At 45.2% G+C, this 14,903-nt stretch overlaps 3 protein-coding genes across 3 annotated transcripts; all 3 read left to right on the forward strand.

Moving 5' to 3' along the window:
• The first annotated feature begins 677 nt into the window (after positions 1–677).
• On the forward strand, positions 678–4,147 carry LOC136194100 (uncharacterized). Its single transcript, XM_065983148.1, has 2 exons — positions 678–1,148; positions 1,209–4,147. Exons 1-2 carry the CDS (start codon positions 707–709, stop codon positions 3,785–3,787), a joined length of 3,021 nt encoding a protein of 1,006 aa, XP_065839220.1. The 5' UTR covers positions 678–706; the 3' UTR covers positions 3,788–4,147.
• Positions 4,148–4,772: 625 nt separating this feature from the next.
• LOC136199416 (uncharacterized) lies at positions 4,773–7,344 on the forward strand. The gene is made up of 4 exons (XM_065989600.1): positions 4,773–4,877; positions 4,938–5,132; positions 5,193–5,624; positions 5,677–7,344. Exons 2-4 carry the CDS (start codon positions 4,979–4,981, stop codon positions 6,849–6,851), a joined length of 1,761 nt encoding a protein of 586 aa, XP_065845672.1. The 5' UTR covers positions 4,773–4,877; positions 4,938–4,978; the 3' UTR covers positions 6,852–7,344.
• A 413-nt stretch (positions 7,345–7,757) lies between these two features.
• On the forward strand, positions 7,758–14,762 carry LOC136190920 (uncharacterized). The gene is made up of 10 exons (XM_065979217.1): positions 7,758–8,048; positions 8,110–8,159; positions 8,213–8,269; positions 8,366–8,410; positions 8,469–8,564; positions 8,618–8,668; positions 8,728–8,928; positions 8,983–13,803; positions 13,859–14,248; positions 14,301–14,762. The coding sequence occupies exons 8-10, from the start codon at positions 10,710–10,712 to the stop codon at positions 14,582–14,584; spliced, it is 3,768 nt and encodes a 1,255-aa protein (XP_065835289.1). The 5' UTR covers positions 7,758–8,048; positions 8,110–8,159; positions 8,213–8,269; positions 8,366–8,410; positions 8,469–8,564; positions 8,618–8,668; positions 8,728–8,928; positions 8,983–10,709; the 3' UTR covers positions 14,585–14,762.
• Positions 14,763–14,903: the final 141 nt, after the last annotated feature.

Here is a 14,903-nt window from a genome sequence, read left to right on the forward strand (position 1 = left end):
AAGTATCCACTCATGTACAGTATGTGGGTGGGTATGTACGCGTGTACGGGTAACAGAAAATATGACCCGTACACATGCATAGGTCCTCCTCAAATACAGAATACAGAGCACATTATCAAATACACACTACATCAGAAAAGCGCCTAATTAGGAAAGCATTGCAATCATGCAAGTATTTATAGTATGTAGGTAGGAGTGAGCTGTAGGCTGTAAGGACCACGTGAATATGTGACAAAATAAAAATTTATGACGTCACACAATGTTATGCACTTGCGTACAGTAAGCGGTGGGAGGCTCTGCATGATGGCAACACGGTGAACACCGGGCCATCATTCTCTAGTATTACTGCAAGACTGTTGTAGCATTGTTTGAAGAGGCGTCTATCTACTCCAGGAGCGCATACAGTCTCTTTTAGGGAACTATACAGTCTCGTTAGAAACCCTAGCTAAGAGGCTGCGTTTTTTACGATCCGCCTGCAAAGCAGTCTTGTCCGCGTCGATCTTCGTCCGAGTCGGAATCGTCCTCGAGCGAGTATATGTTGCATCGAGCGAAATCCGCTTCGTTTCGGCTCGTGTGAAGGCTTCCGGTAAGGGTCTGCTAGGGGAACTCCCATTCACATCCCGCCCACAGACTCCCACAGACTTCTTTGAGCACATAGCCCGGACTTAGAACTGGTCTTTCCGCGTTCCATCGCCCCGCCCGAACCATGGCTTTTCGCCCACCGGTCGGACGCTCGCAGTACTACTGCGAAGACCGCGGTTCTCGTCTCAGTGTATACATTTGCTGTTCCGACTTGGAAGACGATAGGGCGTTTGCTGAAGAACTCAAGCACTGTCTCGAAAGCGAATCGGTCGACGTCTTCTTCGACGAAGGCGATTACGACTTACGCCGTACAATGGACGCCGTCTCGCACAGCGTGCTGATCGTCACGCCTGCTCTTCTTCGTCATGACGTCGATTCCGTGGTCACCGACACAATTCTCCGACTGTCTCATGAGGATAGAATCGTCCCCTTGCTACTCTTAGTGGACGTCGAATTGAAAGATTTCGAGGACGTCTTTCCCTTCTATGCTTCCAATCCTTTACGATGCGAAGTTCGTCGAGATGTTCTAGAAGCAGCGGACAAAATATCGAATTTGATAATGCCAAGTAATTTTGAAGTACGGGAAAGTTTCATCGGTAATTCGTACGTCTTTTTTTATTCCGCAGAAACTGAAAACCGAACTTGGGCTGGCCTTCTCAGTTCAAGTGTTCGTCTTTCAGTAAGCAGACAAAGAGGCCTTCGTCAAAAGCCTCTTAACTTGATAGGACGAAAAAAGGACGTGAAAAGAATACTAGATTTTTTCTATCGTGATGAACCGTCTTTACCCTTGTGCTGCATCAGTGGTTTGCCTGGCATTGGGAAAACTTCTCTGGCTACTTATGTGGCTCACCAAGTTAGAGAAATGTACTGGAAAGTCATCTACGTTGACGCGCAACACCTCGAGTCTGAAACAGATTTCTGCACGAAATTGCTAATGAATCTGAAACCGCGCCTTCTGGAAAATGAACAGAGCGCTGATGTGGCAGGTCCTCTTTTGTCCGAAGTGATACAATTGCTTGGGGAGTTAGATCGTATCGTCATCATTTTTGATGGGTGTGATCGGGCGTTGGCTACTAAAGACCTAAAACACGGCTTTTGGGTTTTCTTGAGGAAAATCCTAGAATCTGTAAAGAAACGCTTTATGATACTAATGACGTCTCGCCAAAAAGCTCAATTTTCAGATTTACCAATTCTTGAAGTTGCACTTGATTGTCTTGAAAATGATGAGGCAGACAATCTTCTGAAGAGTTTCATTTCCCGTGAATTTCAGTGTTCGCTAAAACAAAGTACCATTGCCAGTATTCGAGAACTTTGCTTTGGGGTTCCTCTGTTTGTGCGATTGGCGGGAGCTTTGCTCAGCAAGTATCGTGACGTTCTAACTCAGGAAGAAGTGGTTGAAAAAATGCGAGAAAAACCGTTTGAAAATGATAACCCCGCTACTGCTAGTAAAGCTTTCATTCTTAGCGTTTATAACCTGATTCCTTCATCAATGAAACTCTACCTTCATGGATTAGCTCTGTTTAGTGGTTCTTTTACCAGGATGGAAGGAGCGCAATTGTTTGGATTAGGTGACGAAGTGCAATTCGCTTTTGCTGTTATTGGTCCTCTCCGCGAGTTCTCGCTTTTATCGTCAGATACTGCTGCCACTGGCGATCAGATTGAATATCGTTTGCACAATCTTGTTCGAGAGTTTCTGAATGAACAAGAGTTCAAAGCAAAGGAGTTTCGAAACATTCAAGAGAGATATTGTGTCATGCAACTGAGTAAAATTTCTGAGGTACAGACGTTGTATGACAAGAATCCCCGACAAGCAATTTTGCTTTTCCAAATGTGCGGTTTCTCTAATGTTATTCGCGAACTAACAAGAGTTTTTGGCGAGGTAGGCGAGACCAGCCTGGCTGTGTGGAAAAGACTTGTTTCTCTTGCTAGTTGTCCCAATTCTTCGATGAGATATTGCTTGGATAAAGACATAAGAAAAGATTTTCTAAGCGCTTGTCTTGGAGTGGCTTCAAAAAGAAACCTTAGTGTTATTGAAACAGACGTAAATCTTTGTTTAGCCGAGGTGCTTCTTGAGGCAAATGATTTTGAGGAGGCAGCCAGCAACCTTCGAAAGGTGCACACAAAACTTTCTTCTCTACATGCAGCAAGAGAAGCTAAAGACATTCTTGAGGCTCGATACTGCCTAACAGAAGCCAAACATCTTATAGGCAAGAACGAAGGACAAAATGCTGCAGCGAGTCTTTTGAACGGACTTACGCGTTATAGTTGGGCGAGAGAGCAACCGGACTACTATGCGACACTAGGGAGTGCATGCAACTGTAATCAAGATTACAATGAAGCAGTTTATTACTACAGAAAGGCTTTAGAACTGCTCAAAGTCAAATTGAAAAGAAGTCAGTCACCTCATCCAGATATTTCCGACTTGCTCTTCAACACTGGTAGTTATCAGTTTTGTTCGGCTCACTATTTTGACAGTTACCAAAGTTTTCTTGAAGCTCTTGAAATGCAGCGCTATCTAAGGAGTAGCCGATTTACGCTTGCTACTACTTCATATCATTTGGGAATCTGCCAGGCAAGTCTTGGAAAATTTACGCAGGCTTTTCATCATTTTAAAGAAGTATACGCTCTTTTGGGAGACACTAAAATCGACCAGTCAGCTGTCAATTTGCTTGCGCGTCAAGCTCATGCAAAGGTGTTATATACTAGAGGAGTTGAGTTGTGGAAAACTGATAAAAGCAGAGGCATTCTATCTCTGAGAGAGGCGGCATTTTATCTTCACGATCATTTGCTTCTTCTGATGAACAATACTGAAATGCTTCTAATTTTTGCAGAGAGCCACGCCTTGCTCTTAGCTATTTACTCTATGCTGTCTGACAAAAAACAGGCCGTTTATCATCAGCATCAACTTTGTCAGCTCTCTCTCGATGAAGGACAACCTAGCTGCTCAATTCTGTCTTACATAAGGAAGACTGATATTGAAGACAACTTGGGGCATATTGAAGCCGTAAGTCGACTGTCTGTCATCTTCTATTGTTACATCGGTGGGCGATTATTGGCGGCCTCGGAGGACAGTTTTGGTAAGAAGCAAACAAGGTCAAACGTACGCGATAAATTTGTAGGACAGCGACAACGACGACAATTTTTCTCGTCTCTGGGGGATACTTCTTCCAGAGATGACCGACACAAAGAATGGCAGCCAATGTAAATTCAAATATTAATTGTATCGATATGTGCACAGAATCGAGAGACGTTTGGTAAAACCAAAACTTTACCTTTTCCTATTGCGGGCGTCCTCGCTCACTTTCCCTTTTTTGGCTTCACTCAACAACACAATTTAGCCATATATGTATTATCTATCGGTCATATATCTACTCAATACCTTAGCTTGTCTACGATTGTTTGCTAGGAACGATCTTTTGCTAGCCGTCAACTCTACTGTAGTGTCAACTTGAACATCAATATGTCAACAGTTCTAAAGAGTCTTTTTGCAAATGTTTCAGTATTTTAAAAGTTTGTCTTTTTCATTGTTCTGTAAATGAAAGCAATTTTATGCAGATGGCAAAGTCGTACATAAGACACCTGATCATGGCTGTAAGAGGCACATACGGTATTAATATTTATATCGTAACGATTTTGACCTTCAGGTTTAAGTAAAGGGCAGCACTTTCGACCGAAAAGTGCTTCAATTTTTTGGGATGCTGCTCACCCCTCCCCATACGTTATGTACAGTACCTGATACTTCCTTCTCGAAGCTGTGACATAGCCGGCGTGGTTAATTAGATCTTCCTCCCAGGACTCCGATCCCACGTGATTTCTCTAATCGAATTCAAGGTGACGCAAACAGCGTGCCCCCGGGGAGGAGTAAGCCCTTTCCCGTATAAGCGGAAAGTTTCGCGGATTCGCGTTTTCTAGATTTTCGCGGTAACTATTCCGCGGATGGAGACTTTTTACATGTACTTTTAGTGTGTTTCATGATTTTGCGAAAATTAAATTTCGCGGTTAGCTCAAAATCCGCGAAATCCGCGCCCTTGCGCGCGTTAGGCACCAGTTCGTTGCACCAACTCGTTGCACCAACTCGTTGCACCCTCGTTGCACCCTTGTTGCACCTGTCCCTTCACTGCCTGACTTCTGATGACGACCGTCACGGATTGTATGACGTAAACGAGTGTGCCAAAGACATCCGGGATCAGAGGAGAAGTACCTACGTAACGCGCAACAGCCGTGAACGTGCGAGGCCAGGTGAAGGCTCAAATCAAGAAACGCTGGCTTTTCTTGTGTAGCGTGGCCAAGAAGAGGCAAGTCGCGCAACTCTATTCTTCCGCAACGTACAAATCAGGGCACTTCTTTACCTGTAGGCCCATACTTCCGCATTCTTTCTCCCCGAACCCCCCGAACCATGGCTTTTCGTCCACCACCGAGACGTGAAACCTGGTACTACAGCAAAAATTACTTAAAAGAAAGCGTCTCTTGGCCGAGGGCACCCAGGGACTCAGATTCATCGAAGCCCCAAACAGAAATCGAAACCGAAACCGCTGGAGAAAGAGAAAAAGGCATAGATCGTCTTCTCCATCTGCAGAGCTCAGGATCGTGCTAATTGAAATTATATATAGATCTTGTCTACGTTACCTGTCCTGAATCAGAAAATGATAAGTCTTACACGAAGAGCTTCTGCGGCTGCCTCAGAGAGCGATTGGAAGTTTTCTTCGACCATGACGAATGCGATATAGACAGTTGGGGTAAAATTAAGGGAGTCCTGCATACAGAGGTGCTTTTGCGCTCCTCGAAAGGCGTGCTTGTTGTGACGCCCACGCTGCTTCGTCGCGACGTTGAGAGCGCGCACTGTCTAATGATTTTCGATGCAATGCTCCAGCGGATGCACGAAAAGAAATGTTCTGTTTTTCTTCTATTAGTAGGCGTCGAAAGACGAGAATTCGACGCCGTCTTTCCCTTGCATGCTAAACTTAGGCTTTTGAAGTGCAGAGAAGGCCGCGATGTTTCAGAGGCGGCGGAAAAAATGTTCGATTTGATCATGTCAAGTACCGGTAATATTTATTTTCAGGGGAGGCTTCCTCGCTAATTTTCTCTTTCACGCAGAAGCGGAGGACCTACCTAAGAGTAGGTGTATTGCTCTCAGCCCAGTCAACAATCATTTTGCAGGAGACAGAAATGGTCGTCTTTCTCTAAATATTGTTAGCTTGATAGGACTAGAAGAGAAAGCGGCAAGGATTCTAAGAGAATTTAGTTGCCGCTCACCGTCGGCATCACTTTGCTGGATAAGTGGCCAACAAGGCATCGGAAAAAGTTACCTAGCCTCTTACGTTGCGCATGAAGTTAGAGAGATGAACTGGACCGTCATCTTTGTTAGGACGCAACACCTCGAGTCTGAAGCGGACTTGTGTTTGGAGCTGCTGCTAAGCATGCAAACGTATCTTGGAAAAGATAAGCAGATTGCTGAATCGAAAGGTTCTCTTTTGTCTAAAGTTTTGGAATTATTGGAAAAAATAGATAACCCCTGCGTCATTTTGGACGGCTGTGATCGGGCAGCTGAAAAGCGATGTGATGCTTTTCGTTTTTTTCTGCAGGAGATTCTAAAAGCACACGTGCGCAAGCCATTTATGATATTAGTGACGTCTTGTCAAGAACTTGAGCTTGGGAGTTTACCGGTTCTCAAAATTCCTCTTTATCCTCTTGAAAACGACGAGGCTGACGATCTTCTTATTAGCTGCGTTCGGGAAGAACTTCAGCCAGTTTTGAAATCAAGTACCATTGCCAGTTTTCGAGAACTTTGTGTAGGTGTTCCCGTGTTGATACGAATGGCGGGAGCAACGCTCAGCCAGCTTTGCAAAGCGCCTATAACCCAACCGGAACTCGTCAAAAAAGTACAGGCAAAACCGTTGAACATTGTTAGCCCTACTGCTATTGAAGCTTTCGTCATAAACATTTATAACCTGATTCCTTCGTCGCTCAAGCTTTTCCTTCACGGGATATCGCTTTTCATTGGCTCGTTTACCAGAGTGGAAGGAGCGAAGTTGTTTGGACTAAGCGACGGTGTGCAGTTCAGTATAGACGTAATTGCTCCTCTACAAGAGTACTTCTTCTTGGCCCGTTCTTCTGACAATGATATTTCTCCTGATCAAACTCAATACCATTTGCACGGTCTTGTTCGAAATGTTCTTCTCCGATTGGACTTCAGAACGCCAGAGTTTAAAGAAATTCAAGATAGGTTCGCTGTCATGCAGTTGGGCTGCCAAAATACAGGAGAAACATGAGAAAATCTTCGAGAGGAATGTTTTTTTTGTGCTATTCCAGTTTCACTCAGTACCAAAACAGTCTAAGATGAATATGAGAGAATCTTCGAGAGGAATGTTTTTGTGCTATTCCAGTTTCACTCAGTACCAAAGCAGACTAAGATGGCATCTGGTTTGACAATGTTTCGTGATGAAAACTGGATGCGGCTGCTTATTGAAGTGAACCTACCATTTGGGGGGGAAAGGCGATCATACTACGAATTACAGGGATGCAACCAGTATGGTTTATTGGAAGTGTCTAGAACAATCATTGTGCAGTCTTTACTGCGTCAACTTTTGCGTTTGCGCAACGCGCGAGTGAAGTTCATCAAGTATGTTGATGTACAGTACGGTTTACAATCTTGTCTTGATTTGCAATGAACATTTCATATTTTCAATTAATATTTTCACTTTTTGGTAATTTTTAGTACACTGTAAAAAAATTCAGATTGAGGCGCGACAATTCTCCGTCAAACGACTCTGACGACGACTCCGCCCGGGGTTGATGTTCCTTTCTGTGCCAATGCTGTAGTATCAACGTGGTATGACGTTGCAAGCGTGGGCCCTAGTAGCTGTTACTACAGCGATGGGTCCGGGGAAGCAGGACGAAGAATTCAAGGTGATTGCCATGCTGACGACTGCTCTAAATAATTGGCTTAGATAGTAAGATATACTGCAGCCTGAGAGGCCCTTGTTGCGATCATGTACAGTACGGTTTCGAGACTTCTTGTCTTGATTCGTAATTTAAAAATAAAAATAATTTTGAGTACACTGTAAAAATAAAAAATCAGATGGAAGCCCAAGAATTCTTCGTCAAACGACTCTGACGACGACTCCGCCTGTCTGGGGCCTTCGAGCTCGGGGACCAGACGCGCGTTAGCAGTTACTTTTTGCAGCGAAATTCTCATTCGCCCTCGCTCCGGACGTAAAACGACGTTGGCGTTCGCTTCAGTTGCATTCACCATCCCGCAAAGATCTAGAGACGGGACCCCGAAGAGAGATGCAAGAGCGCACGGGGGGGAAGCGATCTCGTCTCTCCTTCCCATTCGAAAGGCAAAGAAGAGCGCTTCTCGTTCGTCGAACAAATGGTGACGATCGTTCGCGACGAATCGTCGGGCGGCGGTTACGGGTTGACTGTGAGCGGAGATAATCCAGTTTTCGTTCAATCGATCAAGCAAGGTACTAGGGAAAGAGAATGAAAGCATCGCATTCATTCGAATCAACGTTCTTATTCGCTTAGGCGGATCTGCTTGGAGAGCTGGAGTTCAATCAGGAGATTGAATTCTGATGGTATGGTCTACTCTATCTTCGTGACGTCATCCTCATGATGATTGATGCTAAAGGTCAATGATCAATATGTAGCGAGAGCTGGACACATTGACGTTGTGCTATCATCAAAGGCCAGTTTAATTAATTAAGGAATTGTATTTATTTATTTATTTATTTATTTATTTATTTATTTATTTTGGCTGCGAAAATTGTGTATCTTTGTTTAGCGAGTCCCTCTCCTTTGCTGGGAAGAGTCGAAACAGTGACGCACAGTAAGCTTAGAGAAAATATTTCCTAATACATATTTTGACGTCATTGCTGTTTGATTAGTGGAGAACAATTCGCAGGATCACGTTTCTGGACAAAAGGAATGTTGCCAGTGCGACAATCGAGCGAATGCTACATCAAGAGCAACAATTCTATAAAGTAAATATTTAACCCACACCTGAGCCAAAATAATAATTGATTTTCTTTTTTAGGATCGTTGTGAGGAGTACGAGAAAAATCCAGATTCAAAACTAGAGAAAGAAGTCACATTTACATATAATAATATTATATATTTTCTATGGCTAATATTCCTTACCACTAGATGCACGAATCGAGTGAACGCATTCAAAAACTGGAGCACCAACTGAAGGGAAACAAAGGCAGAGGTCCTGGAGGAGGATGACAAAGAGATTCGACAAGTAGTCTCGTCTTCACCTCAATCAAAGTGGATCCGGTGAGTTGCTTTCGATGACGTCATTATCAATAAAAGAGGAACGCCCCTATCAAAGCGGATAAAGCTTCCGTAATCCTGATACCCTTTCTAATAAAATACTCTTCTTTTATTTGGGTTGTTTAGGGAGATGAAAGAAATCGCTGAATCGTCTCAGAGTTCTCACTGGATTTAAAAATTCCAGCTCACCGAAAAAGGATAAAAGGCAAAGAAGTCCGGCTCCTTTCTCTTCACCGCCAACGTTGACCGAATCACCGGGGGCGAATATCATGCCGTCAAAAGGAGAAAGACAGCAATTTATTCATTCATTCATTCATTGTCATCGTCCACGTCATCTCAGTCATCAGCTGCGTTTATGTGCTTTGATGATTCCGATGAAGATGAGGGCGAGATAGTCGAATTGGGGTCTGATCAAATAGACATGGAAGCGCTCGATGAGAGGCGTCCCGGCCTCCACAGACTTCATCGCCATCTTCGCGCTAGACTGTCTGATTTTGTCGTTCGCTGGCTTTTGAAACTGAGGCCAGACTCACAAAGCCATGTTTCAGAGAAAAGAACGAGGCGAGTTCACGCGTTCGTTGCACTGTTGATCAAGTAGGCTCTAACGGGATTCTACAGGAAGCAGCTGCTATCTTACCTCATCTTCTCTCGCTGTCACTCCTACTACTTACCGATTCTCCTACGTTTTCTTGTGACGTAACTTTGAACATTCTTTGTCAGATCATCCTGTCATTACTACTCCCGTGAGCGAGCCACGTCATCAACGCTCTCGTGAGGGCGCAACGTAAGCACCGCTCTGCCAATCTATATAGCTTGGGCTAGATGGATAGCCGGTTTCGACGTGACAGTTAGCCTGTCTGTGAATTACTCAGATCCATGGCAAAGTGTGGCGAGAACTCACTGTATTTACTAGAAACGTACGAACATTTGGTCAAATACGCAAGCAATTTAGTATGACCAAATACGCCAAATACGTGAATTATCTTCCTGGAATGCGTTGAACGATGTGCATCCAAGTGCAATATTGCATCTACAAGGCGATGAGGCATTGAAATGCAGAATGACCACCGTTGTGCTATTTGATGATACGGCCTTGTTGATCTTGCATTCACCGCCCCGCTCCCGTACTCACAACGTCAACGCGCAGTCGTCCAGAGAATGGCTAACATGGCCTAGCCTCGCAAGCCAGACCCTTACGAGCAGGAGGCTGTTCGTTTGGTAGCTTTAGCGCGCGAGGTGTGTAGGCGCGGTCTTGCCTCACTGCTCGTAGGGTCTGGTACCACTTGCGTACGTCATCGACCCCCTTCGGCACATGACCACGGGTTAGCATAACTTACTTAGCACTCTCTAACTGGTTAAGCGGATGACGATGTTGACTGGCTACAACTAAATGAACTAATCAGTGTCTTGACCCCCAGTGCGCATTCGCAGTCAGCCTAAAGAGATGTCGGCGATTTCCTTAGAGAGCGACTTTCGATCGGAACGCGCGAGATGGTAACCACTCGACATCGCTGCCACTCAGAGCCGCCGATATCGCTTCAAACTGCCCCGGTCGAAACTCAGCATAGCCGAAAACGCGTTGGAGTACGTCAACTGCTTCAGAATAGAACGGTCTGCCATCCACTGCCCATGACTTTGAACGGGCTCGTGACAGTAATTACATCTTCTCCAGTTAGAGAGTGCTAAGTAAGTTATGCTAACCCGTGGTCATGTGCCGAAGGGGGTCGATGACGTACGCAAGTGGTACCAGACCCTACGAGCAGTGAGGCAAGACCGCGCCTACACACCTCGCGCGCTAAAGCTACCAAACAAACAGCCTCCTGCTCGTAAGGGTCTGGCTTGCGAGGCTAAACATGGCCGATGCTGACAAAGCCCGACCGATCGCTCTTCCGTCCTTGGGAAGTGAAGTGCAACTCGGACAACTCTACAACGCGTACACGAACACGTTTTACGACGGCTACTCCCTGTGGAGCGCCGAGCAGGTGAAGAAAACGCAGCTCATCGACTACAAGTCGCTCACCGAGTTCTTTTTGTCGACGAACGACGACGAGCGCAACAAGAACGCGGGGTTCGACGTTGAGGAATCCGTTTCTTTGAAGCTCGCCCTGTTTTCGGTGACAGGCTCGGCAAAGTACTTGAACGAGACGAAGTCGCACGCGTACGAGGCGCGCGTCGGCGCTACGTGCCGGGTGAAGACCCGCCAGAGGTGGATGCCCATGGAGCAGATGGTGAACCGAAAGTATGACATGGTGCTCGATAATCCTGACTTTACTCACTTTGTATCGAAAGTCGTTGAAGGCGGCCAAGCCCACGTATCCTTTACTAAGAAATGTTCCAGTTCAGAAGAAGAGACCAAAATCAAAGGACAGCTTGTCGGCGCTTTAAAGAAGTTCATCACCGTCCAGGGTAGTCTTGCCTTGGACAAGAAAGACGCGTTGAAGAAGGAGCTGTCGTCTTGCGAAGTCAAGCTTACATGCGACTACGATCCTCCAAATCCAATAGTGACGTTTGCAGATGCAATCGAAGAGGCCGCGCACTTGCCCCAGCGCCTCCAAGGAAAGACGCACACTCTCACGGTGCATCTCCTGCCTGTCCATATGCTAGACTCTCGTGCCTCTCGTATTTGCCGATCTCTCGATCAAACGGACATGTCTGACGTGTCAGCTGTACTTGACAATTTTCAGCAAGCTCGACTGGAACTTGATTACACCAGCAAAGAAGTCGTCAATAAAAATTATTTTCCAAACATTTACAAGCAAGTGCAGATCGTAGAAAAACAGTTGAGAGACGCCTACATCGCTTTCAAAAACGTCTGCACAAGAATCCTTCCTCAGCTTCGAGGTGCTCGAGCCTTGGACGAAACGAAACTGAAAGCGAGATTGAGAAATGCGATTAAAGAAGCTGATAATGCGGTAAAAATAGCATACCGTTTCGTCGAAGCTAAGAAGAAGGAGAAGAGAGCGAACGTCTTCTCTGAGGAAAAGGCTGAGTATTCTCAAGAAATTTACGACGAGGCTTTAAAGCGCGGCTCTGTTACAGTGGATCGTTCTCGTGTTATTATTGCCGGTCAAGACGGAGCTGGCAAGTCGTGTCTTGTTGATTCTCTTTTAAACAGACCATTTGAGAAAAATAAAGCGAGCACAGAAGGAGCGGCCGTAGCAATGACCCACACAGCAACAAGCGGCTGGGTGGCGACTGACAGCAAAGGCCACTTAGATTCGCTCATTGCACAGGGCGTCTATCTCATGAATCAGCAGCAGTCGACGTTGGAGATCAGGCGAAAAGGCTCTTCTGAATCATCTCGTTTTGTCTTGGAATCAAGAGACCTTGACACCGAATCAGAAGAGGCAGAAGCAGAAGAACCAGACTCTCACGGCAGCACTTTTACAACAGATGACTCTCTGGAGCCCGCACATGCAGTGGAAATACTAGCAGATGATTTGAAAACGGTTGGAATGGAAGCTAAAACGCTCACGGCTAATCAGCAGCAATTGGTGAGCACTTTCCTCACAAATAGACCGAGTAAAGAAGATTTAAGTAAGCAAGCGCTGGGCGTTCGCGATATCTGGGATTTGGGTGGGCAAGAGGTGTATCTCGCCACTCATTTAGCTCTCTTGCCGGACAGCAAAGCATTTGGGTTGTCCATGTACATGATTGTGATGGACATCTCCAAGTCGCTTTCCGATGAAGCGAAGTCGTTTCTTCGATTATCGGATGGCGAAGTAATAGACCAGACGAACGAATTGAGTTGGATTCGCACAAACGGAGACTTCCCTCTCTATTGGTTTGGCTCAATCACAGCGGCTCACGAAGAGGCGCCTATGGGCGACCATTGGCTGGGTAAGGACGAAGAAGTGGCCCCTCCTCCTGTCTTTGCAATTGGTACTCACCGAGACGTCTTGGACAGCAACAAGGAAAGGTTTCCGGATTCAGCGTCAGTAGCGGAGTGGCTCATGAAGCAAGGAAGACAGTTTGAGCAAATTCTCAGCGACAGCGACTTCGTTAGACACATCGTTGTACCGAAGAAACGTAGTATGAGAGAAGACAATGAAAATTTCCGCGAGATGGATCACTTCCTTGGCAGAATATTTCTAATAGACAATTCCGTCTCAGGTTCAGGGTCACCCTGCAAAGGCGTTCAAGAGATTCGCCAACGAGTCGATTGCATGACGACAACGCACTGTCAAAAGGATAAAAAGCAGCCATTGTTCTGGGTTTACCTTGAACTTCTTCTGTTTCGTTGGAGCAAAGCTATGAAAACGGTAGTGGCTAAAGTCGACGAAATTGTAAAGCTCGCTCAGCATCCAACTATCTGCAATATTTCAAGTCGCGACGAAGTTCTTGTGGCCCTGAAGTATCTCGCGAATGTTGGTGCAATTCTCTATTTTCCAGAGGTGGACGGCTTAGAAGACGTCGTTTTTACGCGACCCATGTGGGTAATCAGCGCTCTGTCAGCTTTTGTTACAGCGGCAGAGCCGGGCCCGTACATGATGCCAAAGTGGAACGTTATGAAAGAGAAAGGAATAATGTCAAATGACTTGATGAAATATCGTCTAAAGCAAATGCGGGACGCTGCCCCTAGCGATTTTGCTACTCCTGTAGATGACGCAGGTACGGAGCAAATACAAGATGATAACAAGCTAATTTTGCGCCTTTTACAACATCTTGACGTCATCGCGCCAGTGGCGGGATGGCCTCAAATCGAATTTTATGTCCCTTCAATGCTGAGAAAGTCCTTTCTGTACTCTCATACGCATTGGCAAAATCACGCTCACTCTCCTGGCCTCCCTGCACCCGTCATCGTCATTCCAATAAAGCTAAAGTTTGTTCCGGAGTGCCTCTACTTTCGTCTTGTTACTCGCTTTCTAAATTTGTATCCGAAAAACCCGGAACTCTCTCGTCATCAATGCATCTTTTTAGCAGAAGATAAAGAGTCTCCAGTAGAGGGTATGCAGCTGTAGTTTTGGGAATCGAAATTTTTTACTTAGTTTTGTGTTTCTAGTTGAAATTGAGCTGCTGTATCACAGCCGAGGTAATTGGATTGCTCTAACCGTTCATTACGTCAATGAAGACGACGTCGCAAAAGCAAGTCCTTCCCTCTTACCGTCAATCAGAGAGGAGCTGTTCAAACAAATGCAAAGTATATGCCAGCAGGGCCTGAGAGGTTTTAAATTCAGCATATGCTGTCAAATACAAGAAGCCTTGGACAGAAGTTTGGATATTGATTTCAAATTCCTTCCTCTACTTCAGAAAGAGAAGTACAAATATTCGCCTAGAGATGCCAAGTTGTACAACAACTTTGGGAAGCGACTGGACGTAAATTCAGAAGGCTTCTCCAGAATTAACTGCTGGTTTAAACAGTCCAGTGACGCTTCATCATCGGCATCTCAAGGTAAGGTACATACCGTTAGTGCGTCTATCTTGATCACATTCGTTTCGTGCAGATTCAGTTCCAAAGGCAATCAATGAGTTTCTAATTCGCGTTGCCGCGAAACTAGTAGAAGCCAAATGGCAAAAGTTGGCTATTTGTTTGGGACGAAAAGCCAGTGCCCTGCCACAGTACAAAGAAAAGTCTGATGAGAATCTTGTTCGGGCCATGCTGGTCATAGAGGATTGGGCTGCAGAATGCGGTCAGAAAGCAACTTCAAATGCTCTTATTCAAGCTTGTAAAGATTGCGGCATTCATAGAGATTTAATTGAAACTGCTTACAAGGAGATGAAGTCGTGAGAATGTTTTTAGTGACCCTATATATGCTTTTGTTAGATTTCTCTTTACGTTGCGCTGTGCTGTATGTTTGTGATTGCTCAAATGGCTGTTGCTAGTGTAACTGTCCACAACACGAGGACATATAGATGTACAGTATTAATATTCCACTGCAAGTCAATCATTTTTTTTTAGTTTCGTAGAAAAGCTGTGTTTGGCACATACACTTATGAACATAACAAACATTTTTTACAACATTCTCATTGCAAAAGGTGAAAGTGTGATTTCACTTCCTGACTCATTGCGCCGTTATCGCCGTATACGACACCGTGTAATATTTATT

The sequence above is a fragment of the Oscarella lobularis genome, chromosome 1 (genome assembly GCF_947507565.1).
Source record: "Oscarella lobularis chromosome 1, ooOscLobu1.1, whole genome shotgun sequence".
NCBI lineage: Eukaryota > Metazoa > Porifera > Homoscleromorpha > Homosclerophorida > Oscarellidae > Oscarella > Oscarella lobularis.